The 21,129-nt window shown below is 39.7% G+C and overlaps 1 protein-coding gene across 4 annotated transcripts; it reads left to right on the forward strand.

Annotated features, from left to right (window-relative positions):
- The first annotated feature begins 1,541 nt into the window (after positions 1–1,541).
- On the forward strand, positions 1,542–8,756 carry il15ra (interleukin 15 receptor subunit alpha). 4 transcript variants are annotated; one of them, XM_069156561.1, is made up of 8 exons: positions 1,543–1,768; positions 2,128–2,328; positions 5,345–5,392; positions 5,728–5,775; positions 6,237–6,329; positions 7,177–7,287; positions 7,653–7,734; positions 8,154–8,756. In XM_069156561.1, exons 1-8 carry the CDS (start codon positions 1,702–1,704, stop codon positions 8,254–8,256), a joined length of 753 nt encoding a protein of 250 aa, XP_069012662.1. In that variant the 5' UTR covers positions 1,543–1,701; the 3' UTR covers positions 8,257–8,756. The 4 variants fall into 4 exon arrangements, with proteins under 4 accessions (XP_069012664.1, XP_069012665.1, XP_069012662.1 ...); XM_069156562.1 differs by having other exon boundaries at positions 6,240–6,329; XM_069156563.1 differs by lacking the exon at positions 5,728–5,775 and having other exon boundaries at positions 1,542–1,768.
- Positions 8,757–21,129: the final 12,373 nt, after the last annotated feature.

Raw genomic sequence — 21,129 nt, forward strand, 5'->3', positions numbered from 1 at the left:
CTTCACCCTGAACGCAGCGGTGCGACGCAGCTCAAGTACATTTACTGGATGTATTTAGGTACAAATCAGAGTTAATTGCACTTCGAGTATTACCGTTTTGTACAACTTTATACTTCTACGACACTAAATCTATAAAGGAAAATATTGTCCTCTTTACTTCGCCAAGTTTGTCTGACAGAAAAGTCTTTTTTTTTTTTTAAATTATAGTTTTTTTCTGTTCCAGTCAATTAAAAACTCTGTTTCTCCGAATTTGGTTTGTTTGTATTTGATTTTTTTTTTCTTGATAAACCGAAAGAGAAAATTCTCCTCCTTTTTAAGCTAAATAAACTAAAATAATAACTGCTTTGATTTGCTGGAAAATGCATTTGTTTTTCTGAGCTTGTGGACTTTTTAGAGACACTTAGTTTTTACAGAACAAAAATGATGAAAACACGTAATAACCTTGTAGAATAGGATGCATTCCTGCAGATTAAACTGACCAACATTACATGTTAAAATAAGAACAACCTTAAATTGATGTAGCACTAAAATGGACAGTATGCAACAGTAATATTAATAAAAAAAAAAACATCATATATAGCCTCATATATTTACTGCAAAGTGTGTACTTTTACTTGTGGAACTTTAAGTAGCCTAAATTGTACTGATAACACTTAGCTACATATTTATTTATTCTAAAGTAGGTTCTGAATGCTCAAACTTGAAGTGGAGTATTTTGACAGTGACTCTTTTATACTGCTTCGTAGTAGGCCTATTTACTGACTAATAAAGTTACAGAAGTGTCCTTTAAAATCATACAGAAAATCATCATTTAACTGAGTTGAAAAGAGATATGAACATAAGCACTCACACTCACAGAAATACTTCTGAAAAGTGTTAAAAATCAACTCAAAAAAAAAGTTACTTTCACTCCGCTTGAGAGTGAATTCGATGGTCTCACATGTACAAGCAAAAAGAGTTGATTTGAACTCACATACAGTTTATTCCAAAGATGTGAATTTGCTGTGTTTAAAGGACTTGAATAGATTTATTATTTATAATATTGGCTCTGATTTCACATTATACCTAGAATTTGTTTTTACTTGGTTTCAACAAATGTAATAGCAATTAAATAAAAGAATTGGCTCCTGTATTATCAACCTAATCGTTCTCTTACCCAAATCTAATTTTCACAAAGTCACATTTAACAAAACCAAGCAACTATTCACCATATTTGAAAATGAAAGCGATAAAATTCTGTCGTCCCAAAATAAGAATGCCATTAAGACAAGAACTGTGTCCACCTCCTTAAACATATCTGTATGAATAAGAATGATTCTCTGCCTTTGCAAATGTATAAATTCCCTGACATTTATTCAGCCTAATCTTGTATTTATGAATGTTGTTGTTCATTTTTTTTTTAAATTCATAATTGTAAAATAAAGGAATGAAAAATATGAATTAGTCACTAGTTAGTGAGTTTGATATAATTATAGTCAGAACTACAAACATGGCACCCGCGGACAAGCACACTCCGATCACGTGATCCACTCTTATAAAAGGGGCCGCCGTCGAGGCGAGAAGGTGCCAAGTCGTGATCGTGAAAGTGAAACTGCGCGGCGGCAGGAATACAGTTTAGACAGCACGGCGGACAGGGACAATGGTCTGGTCCGGGTTTGGACTATTTGGCGAACATGTTTTAAATCAGCACCGACTCATCAGATGGACCTGGTTTCATGCTGCGCTGTGATGGTTGTCCTGCTCGGAGCTGCTCCTTTCTCCAGCGGCGGTAGGTGCAGAAGAAACCCCCTTTAAATTATACCGATTTAATTTAGGTGTCTTCTGCAGTGATCTGAGACCATGCAGAATAACAGCAAAGAAGGAAATACATTCTTCTGTTTTTATTTCAACCATTTATTAATTAATTAATTAATTATTTTGACTTTTATGATCACAGTTTGTACTAATACTACATTTTATCATATGTTTCGGTCTTTTTTTTAACCACGAATATGTCAATACGAACTCTTAACAGGAACACAGAATTAACAATATAATAATTCTATTTTTTTTTTTTTTTTTTTTTTTTAAACTGTGTCTGGATCTCTGAATCCGTGTTGCAATGTTCAAATGTATATTTTCTTTCAGACGGAAACACTTGTCCATGCCCAGAAATTCCAAAGTGGACTCAAACCAAACTTCCAACAGAGAACTGCTTTCAAGTTGAAAAGAGTTTCCGCTACACCTGTAATGATGGTTACAAGAGGAAAGTGGGAACCTCCAATCTCATCAGATGCCAAGAAATGAACGGTGCTCTCCAGTGGACCAGTCCAACCCTCCTCTGTATACGTAAGAGTTATTTTCTGTCTTTATATTTTAAGATCTCAATTATAAAGTCATTTTATAAAGTTACTTAAGTGAAGCAGTGTCCTTCCAGGAGCACATGCACAGTTCTGAGCTATATTGGGCTCAGGTAGCAGGAGCCAGGGGTTTAAGACTAACCCTAACTCAGTAACATAATCCATAAGCAGATGGACCCTTAATGACACTGCAGAGACCCAGAGTTATGATGTCATCCACCAGTGCAAGCTGAGAACACAGATTCTTGTGTGCTCAGTCTCCAACTCGTGAAACTGGTCTATACGATTCCCAAAAGATATCAAGTGAATTTATCCGTTTTTCCAGAGAGTTGTGGAGGGAGAATTTCTCACCGGGACCAACTCTGTCGGCCGTTTCTTCCCCATTAAGTTGCTCCCTGAGTTTAACTTGTTAACTAAGTTGTGTCAGAGAATTGTGAGTAATTTACCTTAAGGGACACAGCAAAGTAAAAAACAAGTCTTTAATTCAGTAAGTCAGTAATTATATACCCTCATTAAGACTTGAATCATTGGTTGTGTGTGCTTTGTGGGCTGGAGGTGTCGTTGCTCTTATATATACCCAACCTTTCTCTCTGAACAAAAACAAATAACTGAAAAACACAAATGAGGTAATTACACTACAAACAAAATATCAATAGCACTTATTACAATTTTGTATAAAGTTAATTTAATGCTGGTCTTTGAAATACTGCAAAAATATGCTCATTTTCAAAATCTTTTTTGTGAATGTTGATTGAATAGTGATATAATGTTGACATTTTTAAAATGCTTGCACCACATTTTAATAGCCTAATTGTAACATCTACTACTACCAGTAGCAACTAATAAAAAACATACAATTTACTGCTTTTTATAAAGAGATCAAATTAATATTGAGCAGAATTCAGTTAAGCCTATTGGTCCGGCCCTCCACAACAGTCCCAGTTTCTCATGAGGCCCCTTGGGAAAATGAATTGCCCACCCCTGCTCTAAACCATACGTGCACAGTGTTGAAGGTGGTATAGAGTATCTACCTTCTTTCATGATGATCAGAGTGGGTGAAACAATGTTAAACAGGCATTAGAGACATGAAGTTGTGTGATTATTAAGGGAATTATACGGTGTCACTGAGGTGCAAAACACAACGACAAAATTAAAACACAATAACAAAAAGAAAACACAAAAACTCCCCAAAAAACTGTGGTCCTGAGGGGGAAAACACAAAAAGAAAAAGAAAACACAACCACAAAAATGAGCAGGCCTGAAGTGTAAAACACAAATACAAAAACAAAACAAAAACACAACATTAAAGAACAGTCCTGAAATGCAACTTCCAGCCCAAAAATTACAGAAAAAGCGTCATCAGCTGGTCTGTCAACTTTTTGTTTTTGTGTTTTGCACTTTAGGACTGCTCGTTTTTGTTGTTGCGTTTTCTTGTTGTTGTTGTGTTTTGCACCTCAGTGCCACCGTAGCATCGGCAGGAAAGAAGAATAGCACCAGTGATAGTACAACGGTGGCACATGTTTGTTTAAGTTTTTCATGATCGGTCCTTGTGGATACGACAAAATATTATCCTGCCAACATCACTGCACTAAGTCAACAAAACAATACAAAAAGGAGAGGGGATAAAGCAAAAACACATGAATACATACAACATGTTCCAATGCCCCCTGAGGTCGTAACACAGCCTTACAAATCCAGCATCCATCCAACTATGTTTGGTATCACTTTATTGATTGAAATGATAACTATTTAAATCTGAATTAAATTGAAAAAGTGTTGTCAATAAACAGTCTATTCAGAATACCCACAGAAGAACCAGCAGGAAGGAACCCTAACCCTGAAATACCTGAACACAATGCCAAGAATCAGCTCCACATACATGGACATGATTCAACTCCCAAAAGGCCAGCCAACACATGTCAGTGTGCTGCTGAGGAATTCAAATTCATGGACACGTGTAAAGATTCCCTGTACCTTACAGTCGTGGTTCAGTACCCAATTTAGCGGAGTATGTATTTGTCCGTGAATCACCAAAAGATTTTTGGGTGCGACTCAACATACTTTCTTTGGGTTTTTTTGTTCAGCTGATGGAGGTGATACAGTTTACTTACTTACAGTATGTTGTTAAAACTCGGGGGGGGAATAAGGCTTTAGATTAGTGCCTTTGGTTGTCTAATCAAATCACCAGTTTGCTCTGTGTGACTGAAAAAATATCAGGTAACATCAGCAAACAAAATTTGAGCAGTGATGCATTTAGCATTCTTTCAACATGAAGTGAGACAACACAGAAGATGTGCTACAAATAAAAGAAAGCATTTGTTGTTTCTGTGTTGAAATCTGTTCTCCATTCATTAAATGAGGATAAATCCTTTTAAATTTAGATTTAAACTCACTGAAACAGATTTAAACAGACAATCTGAGCATAGATCAGTGTCATCGGAATACAGTGAAATATGAGGGAAGACCAAAAAGATCAGGGGCCGCTGCTGTTGTGTGTGAATGGAGTACAGCACATTGTGTTATGTTGCTATATCAACATATCAACATATCAACATAACAACATTGTGTTACTGATGTAATATATGTACATAACAACATCGTGTTATGTTGGTGCTATGGTGATATGTGCGGACCTGAATTTTGGCACTCTAGCTCTCCAACATGACTGCGCCTCTGCTCACAGCTCCATCAAAACACACTTCTATTCACCTGATTTGACTCCTTGGGATTTCTTTTTCTGTTCCGTAATAAATGGACACAAACTTTGCTGTGCTGTCTGCTGAAGTTTCAGGTGCATGGTACCGTCACACATGAGCACACACCAAAGGTCCCAAAAATGTATGGAACTCAGATACTGATGTTTATCTCAACTTGGATTACTTACTCACAAAAGTTATCGTTCATCAGTCAAAAGATACTGTTACATCATGGCTAGTGCAGGATTAATGCTTATTTTCACTTTCAAGTTGATGATCAAACTTTCGTTCTCATTTATCGTGTTTCAGCTGATCCAAAGAGAACCACAACAAAACCACCAAATACCATAGTAACAAGTAAGTGAATTGTATGGATCAACAGGAAAATAATGTTTGCTATTAAATCAACATGTTGTGTTAAATTAGGATGCTCATCATAAAAGAGCAGGAGAATTCTTATCAAAGTAGTTTGTGTGTGTGTGTGTGTGTGTGTGTGTGTGTGTGTGTGTGTGTGTGTGCGCACGTGTGTGTTTAGCATGTGTTTAAACATAAACTTTACTTAAATCTTTCTTCCATAAATCTTTGAGGAATATATAGAGTAGTTATACAGAGTCACACTTAATATGAGCAAGAGATGTCTTTTAAAAAAAACAATTATTTCATGTGTTATTAATGATGATCTGACTTTGCAGCGAGTCACAGTGATATTCCCCGTGACCTCATCACTACCACCTCAGCCAGTGAGTTCTCTATTTGCATGAGTGTTGGAGACCAACAAATACTAAAAGAATACTAATAAACTAATAGGTACAAGTGATGAAAGTAAAAAGAATACAGTCCAGATCATTTGTATTATAACAGTGGTCGTAGTTGTGCAGCAGCAATTATGTTTGTAGTGATGATTAGAAGCAGCGGTTGTAAAGGTGATAATACTGATATTGTGGTATTATATGTAGTAGTTGTACTAACGTGTGGCATGTTAAATCTAAATCTAAAACTTTGTACGCTGCTCACTCATGAAAGTTTCAACCACACAGTCACTTGTAAATTGTGCACAAGTTAAGATGCTCCAAATCGCAACAAGTGTTAGAAGAAGCAGCAGCAACAGATACTGATTTTTATCAGAGCTGTAATATAAGCAGCAGGAGATGTTGTCATGCTTTTAGAAATAATAATAGAAGTAAATCTCTTTTCTTATCAGCAGCAACTTCCGCTGGTCTCCATTTGACGCAGAGTGCAAACACCGTAACGTCAGCGGCTGGAGAAACAAGCAGCGTGGAGCCGACCCAACACGGTAAACACCTCACGGTCACACGCACGCCAAGTCGTGACATCTAACCGCATCCACTCTGCACACTCACGGACTCGCCTCTTCTGTTGATCCGTGATGTTCCCTATTGAACAGACAGCAATATTAAAAGAAACTACTGGAAACATAAGACGTGAGCCACATGACAAACCATCTGGAACTGAACCCACAAGTTCCAGTTTCACTTCGTCCCTCGATTGTCAACTTCCAATGACAGCGTTCACAATCGTGACGTTTCTTTTGACAACTAATTGTCATACAAACAATTACGACTAATAATGTAATTGTCCTTTCTCTCTCCTCATTCTATGCAATTATCATAGCATAACTCTGATCATAGTTTAATAATACACATGCACCTTATGAAAAAGAGCCATTTAGCTGCATTGAACATTGAAACAAATGAATTTAAATAACATTTCTGTTTGCTTTTTATACTTTGTAATCAAAAAAATTGCAGATATGACAGTTTATTTCTGAAATATACAAAGAAATGACTGACAATGACGGGTACCAATGATCAAAATTAACAATGTACTATGATGGCACGTGTTCTCTATTGATGTGTCATTAAACCATAGCAAAAGAAGGGCAACGAGATGAAGTGATTCAAATGTATTTCGGGCTGGAGGAGATTTTTTTCCATTGCAACGCTGTGAGTTTCCCACCAGGAAAGATTAGCAAGCGCTAAATTTGGATTGAGCTTTTAGACCTTACAGACATCTTTCTGCTTTACATTCAACTCGCACCGCCTTTTACCTCTAAATGTAAAACTGTTTATGAATAATCTACCAACGGGACAATCTTATTCAGACCTTTTTTGTTTCTGTAGAAGTAGATTCAAAGATGTGGAGCACAGTCACGACTGAGACGACTCAGACCTCCACATTTTCACCGAGCACTGCTCACCCCTACGACGTCTCACCTGCGGGGTCCCACAGAGGTAAGAATAAACAGTTAACTCACAAAACACTGTTCTTCTTCTACTTGAAAAACTCTCAGTCAATGATGTTGTCTCTAACTGGATACACCTTTGGCCAGATGATCACAGGTCATTGTTTACTGTTGCAGGACACGATGCCGACATACAGTTTAGAATTTCTCTGAGTTTCATTATAACCTTTGATGTTCAGTTCCACAGACGTTATTGTCTTTCTCTCATACTTAAACATCTACTTTAAAAAATCACAAGGAAGACATTGTGTTTAGTGAAATGCAACCCTGTCATACTCTTTGCTTTCTGTGGAGACACTGAGAAATTTTGAAGAATACACAAGGAGAAATTCATATTTTTTCTCTAATTACCAGGAGTTGCCGAAGCAGCAGGCATCTGTGCTTCAGTGGTGATCATCTGTGCTTTGATTGGGATGAGCTTATTTCTGTATCGAAGGTAAGTTAGACAAAAAAAAACACGTCAAGACATTTTACTGAAATCGAGGGCCTGGATGGACTTCACTCAAATATCATTTTGTTGGTTATACCGTCTTCTACGAGTGTGCCATATCATGTGCTTCACGATAATAACGGTATCATTTTTCTGACGATATAAAACATGTATATCGCGATAAAGGAAATCTACCGACATGTTGTTTAGTTTTTTTTATGAATATTGGAAGACATAATGTTACATTCATGCTGACATCAATCTTAGACCCTTTTTTTTTTTACATTTGATGTAATCAAAATCAATAATCAAATATTTTTCAGTATTTTGTCATATCGTCAATAATATCGTTATCGCAAACATACCCTGATATATTGTGATATTATTTTCGAGCCATATCGCCGACCGGTTCCTTTTTATTTCAGGAACTGTAAAAACAACGTCCCACCGCACCAACAACACGAATTCGTACCCATGAATCAAGGTCCAGCTGAACAGGCGTTGGGTTCGGACGGCTGTCACATATAGCAGCAACAGTGAGCTACTGGAGGAATCGTCCCGATGCACTGAAGCTTGGGTTAAACAGCTTAACAGAAAAATGAGAAGAAATGTAAAAAACTGAGCTGGTAGCTGCTCTGACAACAATACTATGGTATCATTGTAAATAAATAGTAAATTGATCAACTGGAGTAATATGCAGTTAAATACTGTGAATGAAATGACTGATCCTTTGTATAAGCTGGAAACAGACCTAAAAGTAACTGTATTGAACTTGAAATAACTTCAGTGAAGGTGGTGGTGTTGGTTGACTGAAATGTCAGCATTAACGAATCGCTGAATGAGTAAGTTAATCAATAAAAATGAACAATGTTTAACTTACATAGTTAATGCATCCACAAAGTTGTTTTTTCCATCCTCTTTAAGGTTACAAATATAAGGTCTAAATTATAATAAAGACATTTAGAAGACATAAAACACATGTGAAGTATTAAACGAATACAGTGGGATTAAAGGTCCATTTTCACTTACTGAGCCTCTTTTTGTTCTTGTGTGTTTGGGGGGAAAGAGGCTCTGCAGGCCAAAGGGGCGGTTATATACAGTGGGTACGGAAAGTATTCAGACCCCTTTAAATTTTTCACTCTTTGTTTCATTGCAGCCATTTGCTAAAATCAAAAAAGTTCATTTTATTTCTTATTAATGTACACTCGGCACCCCATCTTGACAGAAAAAACCAGAAATGTAGAAATTTGTGCAAATTTATTAAAAAAGAAAAACTGAAATATCACATGGTCATAAGTATTCAGACCCTTTGCTCAGTATTGAGTAGAAGCACCCTTTTGAGCTAGTACAGCCATGAGTCTTCTTGGGAATGATGCAACAAGCTTTTCACACCTGGATTTGGGGATCCTCTGCCATTCTTCCTTGCAGATCCTCTCCAGTTCCGTCAGGTTGGATGGTGAACGTTGGTGGACAGCCATTTTCAGGTGTCTCCAGAGATGCTCAATTGGGTTTAGGTCAGGGCTCTGGCTGGGCCAGTCAAGAATGGTCACAGAGTTGTTCCGAAGCCACTCCTTTGTTATTTTAGCTGTGTGCTTAGGGTCATTGTCTTGTTGGAAGGTGAACCTTTGGCCCAGTCTGAGGTCCAGAGCACTCTGGAAGAGGTTTTCTTCCAGGATATCTCTGTACTTGGCCACATTCATCTTTCCTTCAATTGCAACCAGTCGTCCTGTCCCTGCAGCTGAAAAACACCCCCATAGCATGATGCTGTCACCACCATGTTTCACTGTTGGGATTGTATTGGGCAGGTGATGAGCAGTGCCTGGTTTTCTCCACACATACCACTTAGAATTAACACCAAAAAGTTCAATCTTGGTCTCATCAGACCAGAGAATCTTATTTCTCATAGTCTGGGAGTCCTTCATGTGTTTTTTGGCAAACTCTATGCGGGCTTTCATATGTCTTGCACTGAGGAGAGGCTTTCGTCGGGCCACTCTGCCATAAAGCCCCGACTGGTGGAGGGCTGCAGTGATAGTTGACTTTGTGGAACTTTCTCCCATCTCCCTACTGCATCTCTGGAGCTCAGCCACAGTGATCTTTGGGTTCTTCTTTACCTCTCTCACCAAGGCTCTTCTCCCACAATTGCTCAGTTTGGCTGGACGGCCAGGTCTAGGAAGAGTTCTGGTCGTCCCAAACTTCTTCCATTAAAGGATTATGGAGGCCACTGTGCTCTTAGGAACCTTGAGTGCTGCAGAAATTATGTTGTAACCTTGGCCAGATCTGTGCCTTGCCACAATTCTGTCTCTGAGCTCCTTGGACAGTTCCTTCGACCTCATGATTCTCATTTGCTCTGACATGCACTGTGAGCTGTAAGGTTTTATATAGACAGGTGTGTGCCTTTCCTAATCAAGTCCAATCAGTTTAATTAAACACAGCTGGACTCCAATGAAGGAGTAGAACTATCTCAAGGAGGATCAGAAGAAATGGACAGCATGTGAGTTAAATATGAGTGTCACAGCAAAGGGTCTGAATACTTATGACCATGTGATATTTCAGTTTTTCTTTTTTAATAAATTTGCACAAATTTCTACATTTCTGTTTTTTTTCTGTCAAGATGGGGTGCTGAGTGTACATTAATGAGAAATAAAATGAACTTTTTTGATTTTAGCAAATGGCTGCAATGAAACAAAGAGTGAAAAATTTAAAGGGGTCTGAATACTTTCCGTACCCACTGTAGTTTCCTGCCCATGAAATGGGCCAACCAGGATGTAGCATCGATGTGAGGATGTCAGGTACAGTCAGGTCTTTTTTAACTTGTGATGTAACAGAACTGTTCAAATATAGCTAAAAATAAAAACACGTTTGCAGCTGCTGCTTTGAGTCATTCCTCACCATGGCGTTTATGACTTTAAGGGCTCAGCAGGCTCGCTAACTGAAGAGCACCAAACTAGCAGGACTAGGTTTGAAGTTAATTGGCAAACATAGCTGGCCTGTACTTCTTCAGCTATCAGCTGAGTGCCGGGCATCACAACATCACATCTTATCTTTTCAACTGAGCTTGTGTAACATTATTGAACCAGAGACAGTTTTATTTGTTGAATTTTTAGACAAGTTTTATTTCAGACAGTGAGGTTATTTCATCAGAGATGTTTGCTATCTGTTAGACTCTGATGGGATATATGCCTCGCCCTGTTTCCTATTTGAAGTCACACTTTTACTAAATATTAAGCGAGGAAACATGGATAACCGTGGATGTGTTTGACACAACAATACCTGACTTTCAGCGTAAATACTGTGGTCAACTTATTGAACGCAAAATGTGGCTTGGGAAAATAAATAATTGAACTAAATTGGTATTTCAGCAACTATTAAGTAGAAATAATGAGAATGAACTATGAATTGTGTTATTGAAGTGCAAGAAATATATTTATACATAAATGGTAGCATTTATGAGCATCAAAATGTAGTTTTCATATCTTTATATGATGAATAATTAAATCCATATAGACTCATTCAAGTTTCAAATGCGTGCATTTAACATTGGTCTACTATAAATTGAAAACATGATTTTAAGTCTCATTTCTGAAACTCATACTGGTGTTTAAAGTGATTATAGAATCTCACCATGACTTGGGGGCAAAAGCCACAGTGATCATCCTAATAGCCAGTTGGTGGCATTTATAGACATTCACTCCCAAAAGAAAGAGTTTTAGTGTTTTAGGATATCCTAGAAACACACAAAAAAGATATTATTGTAAAGACATAATTTGAACAAAGGTTTTTTGTTTGAGAGCAATAAATAAATAATCATGCCTCTCAATAGATTATTGTTTTCTTACAGGGTTGATGCACATAACCTGAACTTTGGCAGCATGAATGTGTAACAAGGTTATCATTCCTTTCTAACAGGTCACAACCTGAATGTGATTTTTGAACGGGAGCACTTATGCAAACATGAAACAAGCCAATCGAATCTATCAAGGAGCACAGAAATAACACGTTCTTTCATAATATGTGAGCTATGATCCAAAACGTGGAGACCACACAAAACTTGAATGATAATATCTACGGTATAATACAAATGGATTTACCTCCGTATTTTGCAATAGACCACAGAAGGCCATGGTAGCCACCTGCTCTACGGCTAAAAGTCCAATCTTCTGAGCTCAGGTCATGCTCTATCGGGGGATGTTGTGTTGTTGGTTTCTAGGAAAATACAATATAATTAGAATTTTATTGAGTTTGATTGGAAAGACTTGACTCCTCAAACGAACGGCAGGGTCTGTCCTCATTTTGAAAGGTTTAAAAAGAAACTAAGAATGAAAACTCGAAAATAATTGATAATTTGTTTAAATGATGTCCAACATGGTTTAAAAGCATGGGGGTCACGACATGGACCTCCTTCCACAGACTCAACACAAACCCCAACTAAAACAGAGGCTCTTTCCTCGTAACCTCACAGCTTCCACCCACAAATTATTTCATGTTACTTTAAAACACACACAGAAAGGAATAAATATAATAAACAACACTGCATTTGTACATGTGTGCAGTGTAACAGAATGTTAATGACGTGAAGATCAAACATAAAAAATGTAAAAGGCTTCTCCTTCACAGCCGAGCAAAAACATAGACCAACTGAAATAAATAATATAATAAATAAATTTCAGCTTCGGTTCATCTTGCTTTAAGATATGTGTACAACCTAAAAAATAGCTTCTTTAAACCATTGAGTTCAAACAGCATAAAGTTGATCTTGTCTGAGTTTTAATTGTGACTATACGTTGAGGTTCGCTTGACGGACAGGTGAGAAAGCCAGACTTCACCAAATAAAAAGCATAAAAATGAGCATTTTATGCGGAAAGATGAAGCTGTGACCAACAGTCTGGCAGAGTCGGACTAACTCACACACACAACACCCTTAATATCTAAACATATACAACTTTAAGATGTTCGTCAAACCCGTCAAATGATTACTGGATAGCTTGCCGCTCGCCCACCTACCTCCGAACACAGCTGTTCCGACAGGTGACCATTATTTTGTGCTGCCTGGTATGTGAATAATGAAGGACACAAATTCATACTGACATCTTAATGAACTGGGAAGAACTGGTGGGAAGAATTTAAATACTTTGGCGTAAAAACACAAAGATAGTGGAGGAAGTGGAGAAAAATGTAACTATAAAATATAAACGGCTCTTTGAGTGTTAAAAACACTTGATCAGAAAACAAGCAGAGGAAATGACTTCAGTTTCCTCAGTGGTAGCTCTGCCCCTCCATCGAAGTGAAAAGTTAAGGTGTGGGGTTGGAGCAAAGTCTGACATTACTTGAACTTGGGCTCATGCTAATACAAAGCCAATATGTGTCAGCCCCCAGTCCTGCGTGTTCCTTCATGAGGCAATAGGAGAAGATGTCAGGCTTCAAGATATTTATTTAACAGCCGCAGAATAATCAGTTTACAGAGCTCTGGGTCCAGACTATGTTTCCCTGACCGCAACAGAGTATGTGTCAGTTCACGAAGTCTGACTGACTGTCTCTCCCTGACCCAGTCTTTTTGTAGTAAAAAACAACAGTGCCATGTGCAGTTGAGCCGTCCTCTGTTGATTTGTTGAGGGGGGTCGTCTTTAGCAGCTTGGTCCTGTTTTATGACTCAGAAGAGATCAGAAAAATAGGAGGTGAAACTAACGGTTGTAAATCAACCGTTCCATACGTACCCGGTGTCCTTGTTGTTTTGCACAGCAGTATGCTGACCACATCAGTATCGCTGACCTATACAGGCACAGCCTGTTGCATACGCCTGAGGAGTAATAATTGATTAATACCAGATTGCATATAAGAAATATAATATGGCATACATATATGTTGTATTATTGTAAACATAGCCGAGCACAGAATCGCACAATTGCCCCTTTTGGTCTCCCACAGGAGACCAACAACCGTAAGAAAGAAACGTAACACAAATCAACGCAAAAGAGACACGAGTGCATACAAACAAATCCTACACAACATTCTCCTCATCATCCTCCTCCCTGTCCATCAAGGCCGGCTCCCCTTCCAGGAGAAAGTTGCCCGTCTTTTCCACAGTGGCCACGATAATGCGGCTGCACAATGACCTAATGCAGGGAACACAACAACAGCCGCACAACGCAAAAGCACACAACATCCCTAAAATCGAGAGGAATACCGAGACCACCACATTCTTCTATTTCCCAAACCAGTTTCCTGACCAATCATCCAGAGGATTAGCAATCCCTGACATCTCATGCATTTCTTGGGAAAGAATTTTCAGACCTTCTAAGGCTTTCGTGACCGACCCATCAGGTGCCGTGTTGTTGGCGATATACGTACAGCACTGATCCCCCCGAACATGTGGCACACACCCCCTTTTTCAGCCAACAGCATGTCCAACGCCATCCTATTCTGCACCGTCATCAGCGAGGTCGCCGCCAACTGCTCAGATAGCCCCGCCACCGCGTCCCGTGTGGCATTTGCCAGCCTTCTCTTGGTGTGAATACAGGTGGGATGGTGGTGTTCTTAACTGGGGGAAAGATCCCACTCAAGGTGTCGCAGCCCCCTGGATGCGCCTGCATGGTGAGCTTCAGCATGCAATTCAACCCTGTAGGATCTATATCGGGAAACAGCGGAGCAGGGACGGTGAGCAGCGTGGGCCTCGCTGAGGAGCATGCAACATAGTCAGACATATTCTGAGACAATGCGGTGGCCGATAGCCAATCTAGCCACGTGTTCTTGTCATTATAGCCGGTGGCGATATGGAGCAAAACGACAGGTGTGATCTTTTCAGGAGGGTTCGTCGCCGCTCTCCCAGATTTGTCAACCGTTACTACAGCATTTTCCTTGCGCCCCGGGGTAGTGGCGTTCTTTATAGTAACTTTCACCAGTCCTGTGTGATCTTTCCCTTTCTGATGGACTCCAAGCGTGAGATACAGTGATTGATAGGCCGTAAACCCCGTTTACAGAGAGCCTCAGAGCGTTTTGTCCAGGCACATAAGTGCCTTCGTCCAAATGAAACTTGGAACCCACTGAGTCATACCGACGGGAACCCCATGTTTTTGGGCCCCGAGTCCATCCTCGCACGTCCTCCCAGGAGCCACACTGCGGTGGGACGCGTGTGGCAATGCACCAATATATGTCATAATCTCTCCAATAATTGGGGTTACCATAACATGAGACTACATCGCATAAATCAAACTTGAACAGAGTGGATGAACCTCTGATGTAATTCAGCTCTATACCCCCGTATTTAGTCAGCCATTTGTCTGCGTGTCCTGATGCTCTGTTTTCCCGCTCCTGGTGTGGCATCGGCCCTTTAAACCACCACAGTATTGACGCCACAATTATTACAGATATTACAAAACATGCACATACCCGCTGCCAGCGTGGCTCCATTGTAACTAAGTTTATATATTTATATATTGGCTAAGCAAAAACTTTCCAGATGTCGCTGTTCAATATCTTCTCTGTATTGTCAGTAAAAATGTTTACTCACAAGCCCTTGTAACCTTCTTATTACAGCTCATTACCGCTACAGCACTTCACACATTGCATATATATCAAAACACACAATCACAGTTCTTTCGCACAGGTGATTCTTTTTTTTCTTACTGTTGATCCTGATTTTTCAGATCAACTGTTACCTGACCCAGCGTACGCCGGGGAGGGTCTGTTGCCGTGCACTGTGACCAGTGATACCAGTTCTCTCCTTTGCCGTCCAGCCGGACTGCGTGCGTTGTCCTCTCCTTAACTCTGTACGGTCCGGTCCACCTTGGTTCCGACCACTTCCTCTTTGATCACCTTTGGGAGTACCCACTCCGCTGTATGTGGTGTTCCTGGTTTACTGCCCCCTTTGGTCTCCGTCACCTGTGTAGAAAAAACCTGACACCAAAGCTGTTAGTTGATCATAGTATGGCTTATATTTCATCCAAGGAACTGGTTTCGATCGTCACCGGGTTTCCTGCACCTGGACCTGGAAACTGCTGTCCAGTCCACAGCTCAAAAGGGGGTGAACCCTGTGGTAGAATTCACAGAGCTGCGCACTGCCATCAATGTTACTGGCAGAGCCTCCACCCAGGACAGCTTGGTTTGCGCACATACTTTACTGATTTTACTTTTCAGTGTCTGATTCATTCTTTCTACCTTCCCCTGTGACTGAGGGTGGTAGACCGTGCCAAATGCGTGTTTAAGGCCCAAATGCTTCTCCACCTCTTGTAGATCTTTATTTTTGAAATGGGAGCCGTTATCTGAACGGATGCGACGAGGAAACCCATGCACGGGTATGTAGTGATTTATCCAGAATCTTATCACTGTTTTTGCATCCTCTTTTTTAGCAGGTATTGCCTCTGGCCAGCCAGTGTATGCATCCACGGCTACCAGGAGGTACCTGTGTCCTCCCATGTTGTCTGCCATGTTTATGCCTTCATGTGTGTATGTGATGTGTGGTGCTGTCAGTGTTTTGTCCAGCCTGGTCTGCCTTAGTGATGACATGGTGAACGCTGTAGAATTCACATATGCCACGACTGTGTGTGTGGTGAGTACTATCAGTTGATGTTGCATGACTATGTGTGCCGTTTTCTGCAAAATCTTTGCCACTCCTGCTGCATGTCTTGTGCATGGTGGGTGTCTGTTCTCTGTAGCATCTAGTGTCACACTTACGTACATCAGCACCTTCCTGTCACCCCCCCTTTCTCTGAAACAGTACACCATTTCCTGTCTGGGCTATTTCAGAAACATCCAGATAAAATGGACCTTTGTAGTCAGGGACAACCAGATCAGAAGCAGTGCTAAGAGCGTTTTTGAGTGATATAAATGCCATTGCCGCCTGCGCGGTCCAGAATAAGGCGGCAGTAAGGTTCCTCCTAGTCTTTTGCTCATTACCTTTTCTTTTATTTATTTTATGTTGTGGTCCTAATGTTCTATTATTATTTATCTACTTATTCTAATCCGCCCTTCTACTTTTGGTGTGACTACCGCTCTCCTATACTACACTGTCTTTGGGCCTCTTTAAACTTTAACGTCTTAAATCTCAGTATTCTCTTATTTTCTTTGATCTATCTTATCCTTAACTTTGATCTCTTAACTTTGGTCTATCTTTTCTATGAACTCATCTCTAACTAATCTCATATTATTTTAAGTTGGTTTATTTTACTTTATTTTATCCAATCAATCAATTATTCTTCTGAGACAGGTACTGTTTCAGAAGTTGAATTGTTTGTTCATCAGACTTCCTGTTTGATTGTTTAACTCATTTTTCCACATCTCTGCCCCCTTTTGATCCCCTGTAGCATTCTGTTGTTAGCGTCTCCTATCAGTGATCACGTGACAGGTATGAAAGGAGTTTGAGTTGGTGGAGTCTGTCGAGGTCAGCCAACTGTTTCTGACACCCAGATTGTCCGTGCCTCCTGTACTTGTGGGAGGACGTTTCCCCACCGGATCCGTCTCGGTGTTTTACGGCCTCTTGTCATGATTTCAGTGTGTCATTTCTTTTCTGGTTTTTATTTTGATGCCTGTTGCTTGTGGTTGCTCCGAGGAGGACTGTTTGTCTCTGTCCTCACTCTCTCTGTCCACTTCTTGCGGTGCAGACCTGGTGCTGGTCTGCTGTATTGCCTCCTTTGCTCTCAGGGTGGCTTGACTGTGTTGTAGCAGAGTTTCATTTCCCTCTGCACTGGTAGAGTCCTCCTGCTTCCCTCTCTGGCTACCACACCCAAACCCTCTCAATCTGTCCGTGATCTTTGCATCTTATAATATCTCTCGTTTTTACTGTGGGTTTGTTTGATTTTTCCCACCTTAGGGCTCTCACGGGGCTGTGATGCAGATTTTGCTGTCTCTAACCTAATTTTCTCCCTTACTCTCCCCGTTGTTTGTGTCCTTTTTACTTATCAGTAGCTTTGCGTCTGATGTCATCTCATTGGAGTCTCAAAAGCTGAGCCTGTGTCTGTCTCAGCTCCTCCTCCTGTTCCTTTTTCCTCTGTTATCTCTATGCTATCACTTATCTTAGGTTATTCTTGTTTATTCATGTATTTTCTTCAATCTTTAGCCCATATTTGTCTGTTTCTCTTTTTTTTTATTATTATTATTAATTGGCTTCCTTAACCATATTGCTTCTCTCTATCTTTTTTTATTATTTTATTTTTAACTATCACTATTATTAATTGTTCCCGTTCTTTTATTTATATATTATTACGTTCTGGATTATTCTAGTCATTTGTCTGTCTCTGTTCTAAGTTTTTGTTTGTTTTGGTGCGATCTTTCAGCGTTAGTTTTACTCTGTTCTGATTTTATTTTTCGCTTACTTCAATTTTTTTTTTCTGACTCAGAGTCTGCCTCTGCTTATGTTATCCTTCTCTCTCAGTAATTTTGTTCTGCTCGATAATTTCTGTGTTTAGTCGCTTATTATTTCCTTTTATTTCCTAGTCTCATTTTCTGCTCTACTCAGCCATGGCCATATTACCGTCATGGCATGGCCCGCGGGAAATCCTTCCTTTTCCTTCAGTTCGTCCCATAACTTATCATATTCTCTCATTTCTCTCTTTCTGACTCCCTTGTCACATCCACTACTCAACTGCATCCTAATGAGACCCCACTGTTCTCCTACATTCACTTCTGGGCCACAGCCCCCATACTCCAAACACTCTCGATCAAATTCACCTTCCATCTCCTTTTTAAAAAATTTTTTTTACTGTTTATTCAATACTGCCACACAGTGGTAATTCAACACACATGTGAAGATTGAGTGTGAATGACTCCTTTAGGTCAATTTGTGGATCTAGTGAGACAAGCTTCTAGGCTGAATAACTTCAGTCCGGTCTCACTCTAGGGGTCGCCCCAGATACCACAAATCTTTTAATTCACACTCACTTCTTCACCAACACCACCCTTTGTGCCCACAGAACAAGAACTTGCCGAGACTGGCTGTCTCTATAAAACTTGCTTAGTTCTTGGAAGCCACCCACATTCCCCGTATTTAAATGATTTCAACAATCTTCAATTTCACTTCAACATTGGACTGCAGTGGTCAGTTCTTCATAAGAAAAATTAATGACCTCACACACGTTGTATCGCCGGGCCTCTTTAAGTTTACGCCTTATATAACGATCTTTTGTTCCGCCTCTAACGGATCCAGGTCTGTAACCCTTGGATTTTTTTGGAGGACTCTAACCTCTCTGGTTTCCAAACCTTTTTGTGGTTCAGACATTGTCTTGGGCCTCTAACCCCCACTCTTTTTTTCGACGGTGGGCCTCTAACCCCCATCTCGGAGGACTTCTTAGATGTGCCGGCACTGTTGTCACCATTGACCAGATGTCCGCTGTTGGTTCTGTCTCTTTACTGCCTTCACTTCTCCGTCCTCATCACGTCGGGGTCACCAAATTGTTGGACTTGGGCTCCTGCCAATACAAAGCCAATATGTGTCAGCCCCCAGTCCTGCGTGTTCTTTCAATGAGGCAATAGGATAATATGTCAGGCTTCAAGATATTTAACAGCCGCAGAATAATCAGTTTACAGAGCTCTGGGTCCAGACTATGTTTCCCTGACCGCAACAGAGTATGTGTCAGTTCACGAAGTCTGACTGACTGTCTCTCCCTGACCCAGTCTTTTTGTAGTACAAAAACACAGTGCCATGTGCAGTTGAGCCGTCCTCTGTTGATTTGTTGAGGGGGGTCGTCTTTAGCAGCTTGGTCCTGTTTTATGACTCAGAAGAGATCAGAAAAATAGGAGGTGAAACTAACGGTTGTAAATCAACTGTTACATACTGTACCCGGTGTCCTTGTTGTTTTGCACAGCAGTATGCTGACCACATCAGTATCGCTGACCTATACAGGCACAGCCTGTTGCATACGCCTGAGGAGTAATAATTGATTAATACGAGATTGCATATAAGAAATATAATATGGCATACATATATGTTGTATTATTGTAAACATAGCCGAGCACAGAATTGCACAATTCCCCCGAGCAGCTGTTTATTGATGAATAATTTAGATATCAGCAATGCATGTTAGTGCAGAAGGAAGTTAGAAGAGAAGTTCACCACTTTTTATGTGGATGTTAAATGCAGTCAGTTGAAGCAATTCATTCCCAAATTAATTATCTGTCTTGGGGAACCAGATACTAAATCTGTACAGTCAATGCTTCCTACCTGTGAATTTTTTTTTTTTTTTTTTAAATAAGAGCACAGAGGAAAGGTAAAGGTGAATGACTGACCAACATAGTTACACCATTGGTCAGCTGAATGCCTTGACTTCCTTTATCTTTCAAATTAAAAGACCCCATTTCAAATTAAAACGCCTCTATTACACGCATACACATATACACACTACATACACATACCTACTATATACTAGATATTGACGTGTTTTCTTCACTCGTCTGTCCAGATGTTTATCTCCCCTAGGAGCTATTTGATCAAAAGCAAACTAGACTATGAAGGAAAATGAAAACAGTTGCTCAGCCAAGTCCAAACAAAACATTTCCTGTTCATCTCCTAGACTGCAGACTGACTCTCACTCAATGTTTGTAAGTGTTGGTTGTTGACATTTAAAAATCCAATCACTCATTCTGCAATTTTTACTGAAAGGCTTTTGTAAATACCACAATTTACCATCTAAATAAAATATGTAATCAAAATGTATTCATATTGTGGGCAATTCGCTGTTAAAATACAACTTTTTGTTAGTGTGACTAACAACTGGAAAACATCCAGTCGCGTCAGTAGAAACAAATGTAATGGATGCAACGTTTACCACTCCAGGAAGTAGTCCGACCCTTTAGTAACAGAGACGAGATCTAGTGCATTTTATTGCTTTCTAGAGATTGTTTTTCAAACTAACTAAATACAGCAAATAGAAACACTAAACTGTTCAGGTAGCTCAGACTTGTTGTAATGAAGATATCCGCCGGAAAAAGATACCGATGCCCTCATGTATTTAAAAAAAAAAAAGATTTTAGCACCGTGTCGTGTTACAACCGGTTGAAACATAATTGGCAAACTATCCGCCGGTAGGATTTTAAATGCGCGACTACCCGTGGTGTTACGGTACGGGTGCTCGGAGCAACAAAACGGGACCAAGAGACCCGATTTCACCAGATGGGTCACAATTAGTAGGCCTATAACAAGTAAAACAACATTATACTTATATGAAATAAAATTCTAATTATGTATATATATATATTATAGAAGGCGGAGTGATATTTCTAGTGATTAGCAGGGTGTGTTGTCATGTTGATTTGGGCACTTTCCAAATGTAGTTGACCAATCAGATCTCCGGGTCGGAACTACTTGTTGTGTAATGAAAAGTAGCCCATCAAGAGTTATTTCTAAGTCATAAAACATTTGATTTGATGATAGAAGAAAGACTTAAAAAAAAAAAAAAAAGCATGTTGGGAAAAAAA

This window comes from Embiotoca jacksoni, unplaced genomic scaffold (assembly GCF_022577435.1).
Source record: "Embiotoca jacksoni isolate LCO1_2020_lvr unplaced genomic scaffold, fEmbJac1.0.p SCAF_21, whole genome shotgun sequence".
In the NCBI taxonomy this organism is placed as follows: Eukaryota; Metazoa; Chordata; class Actinopteri; family Embiotocidae; genus Embiotoca; species Embiotoca jacksoni.